Consider the following 2321-nt stretch of genomic DNA (forward strand, 5'->3'; position numbering starts at 1 on the left):
AATTGAATCGGGATCTGATCAAATGAATAGAAAGGATATAAACGTGCTAAATAAGCTTGGAAATCAGGATGAACTTCTTTCGAATTATATGAATCATAAATGTAGATTGATTTTGTATCATAATAGCTACAAACCCAATGACCACCAAGCATCGATATTGCAGCAGTATCATGCAAAGAAACATCCATTTTATGCAATAATTGAATATGATTTTTGTGCTGAGGTATTGGTTCAATTCCATTACATATCTGTAGGGCCCATGATTCACGAAATTCATACCCAAAATGTTGATGTAATAACTGAGCAAAATAATCAATATGATCATCTTCTAACCAATTATTATTTAATATAATATTCTGCAATCTTTTATCTAACATCTTTGTTGCGTGTCTTAATTATAGAAATATATTATAGTTATTAAAAGGTAAAGCAATTAAAGTTTTGATTTCAAAGTTTTATTTCTTACAAATATACAAATTTTTATTAACTTAATTATATTTGAATTGATAACAATAATAACTTAATATAAAATTTTACAGTAGAATAGAATAAATATATCAATAGTAATGAATTCAATCGCACAGCAGACTATGATTCTTTGTAAATTATAATTATTAACAAAAGTTTGTTCACACCAATGAGTATATAACTCTTCACTGAAATAAATTACTAAAAACAAAATGTAATAAAGATAATATTCTGTCTAGACGAAAATTTAATAATTAATACACATGACCAACAATTATACAAACGAAGATAATGTGTTTTTATTAAATTTTTTCGTCAAAACAAAACCTCTTTATTACTTAACCTAAACACTATACGAATAGAAACAATATTTGTTTTACACTATATAACCCAATAAAATATAAGTTTATATTCTAGGGTTACACAAAGTAATATAAATAATTGTTTCAACTCGTAAAATTCATTAAGAGAAATTATTTCGCGCAATTATTGTTCTATCACTGTAAAATACATGTAAGTTTAAAGTAAACATACATAAAATACTGTTTATTCCATGAAGACTGTAGACATAGAGTCCAAACTCTCTATATAAAAGTTGTACCAGAAATGTGAAACAATAACGTTGGAGGGCAGAGTGCGCTGAGGTCGCTAAGTTACCGAGGGGGAAATTCCCGCTATATTCAAATGCATAATTGAACCACGTTCGGTTGAAATTCATAATAATTAAAGTATACTCAAATTTTACATCAATATCAAACCAAAGAATACAGACCAAAATTAATTAATATGTAAAATTAAAATATTCGTAAAACCATTAGTGAAAAAAAAGGATTCTTAAAAAATTTTCCCAATGCCTCCTAAAGTAAATGATAGAGAAGTTCAGTCGGAATTAGACTCAATACTACAGAGTATCATTTTCATACAAAAAAAAAAACAGAATCATCTGATAGCAGTTCGTTTCTACAAAAAAAAATCGAAAATAGTTTCAATAGAATCAACTAGATTTAGTTTAACTACAAAGCCAGCATACTTCCGATGAGAGATTCATATTTATTAATTTTACACTACATGCTTGGATACGCAGACTTGGAATTAAGTTCGTTTGTTAACATTTATGCATACACCGAATAAAATTTATATAAAAATTGTATAATAGCAGAATTTTAATAAACATTGAATTGTATAGGTCTATAATATAATTATTGATATCAAAACAAAATTAATCAGGCTGTTAAACAAATTTAGATCTTATATTCATGCAGTTTGAATAGAACAACTGGGATAAGAGTAACTTTAATTCCACTATCCACACTATATAATTTTTTTTTATTGAACAAGGAAAAGAAAATTGCAGTGTACTATAAAGATTTCTACTAAAGTAGTTCTTCTGCTACGACTGTTCGTATTATTGTCCAGTTGAATCTCTGATCATTCTCAGAGATGATACACCATTTTTAGATAATGCAACACACAAGTATTGTTTAATTGTAATAACAAACATTTTAATTGATCGTAAGATTGGTCCAGCATTTTGTAAAATGCCTAATAGTAATTGTAACGATAATATTTTAGATCTTAATTCATGTGATCTGAAAAATAAAAATGATAAATGAAAGATAAATTTGTTAATTTCATTATTTAGTTAAATGACTAAAAGCATTCTTACTTGGGATCAGATGTTCCATCTGGTAGAGGTTTCATAGATAATTTACAAAGAGCTCGAAATACATCTTTTTGAAGTACATGTATAAATTTAGCTGTTACCATACAGCTAAATACATCCTGAAGACTATATGGAGAAGCATGAAATACTAATTGACCGTAGTGTAAAATAGACTGACCAAAACCTTCTT

At 27.0% G+C, this 2321-nt stretch overlaps 1 protein-coding gene across 1 annotated transcript; it reads right to left on the bottom strand.

Annotated features, from left to right (window-relative positions):
- Nucleotides 1-1825: 1825 nt before the first annotated feature.
- On the bottom strand, nucleotides 1826-2309 carry LOC118070135 (brefeldin A-inhibited guanine nucleotide-exchange protein 2-like). Its single transcript, XM_035088570.1, has 2 exons — nucleotides 2135-2309; nucleotides 1826-2057 (listed from the first exon to the last, which is right to left on the bottom strand). The coding sequence occupies exons 1-2, from the start codon at nucleotides 2233-2235 to the stop codon at nucleotides 1874-1876; spliced, it is 285 nt and encodes a 94-aa protein (XP_034944461.1). The 5' UTR covers nucleotides 2236-2309; the 3' UTR covers nucleotides 1826-1873.
- Nucleotides 2310-2321: the final 12 nt, after the last annotated feature.

Source organism: Chelonus insularis, unplaced genomic scaffold (assembly GCF_013357705.1).
Source record: "Chelonus insularis isolate UGA/USDA-ARS -01 unplaced genomic scaffold, ASM1335770v1 contig_51_pilon, whole genome shotgun sequence".
NCBI lineage: Eukaryota > Metazoa > Arthropoda > Insecta > Hymenoptera > Braconidae > Chelonus > Chelonus insularis.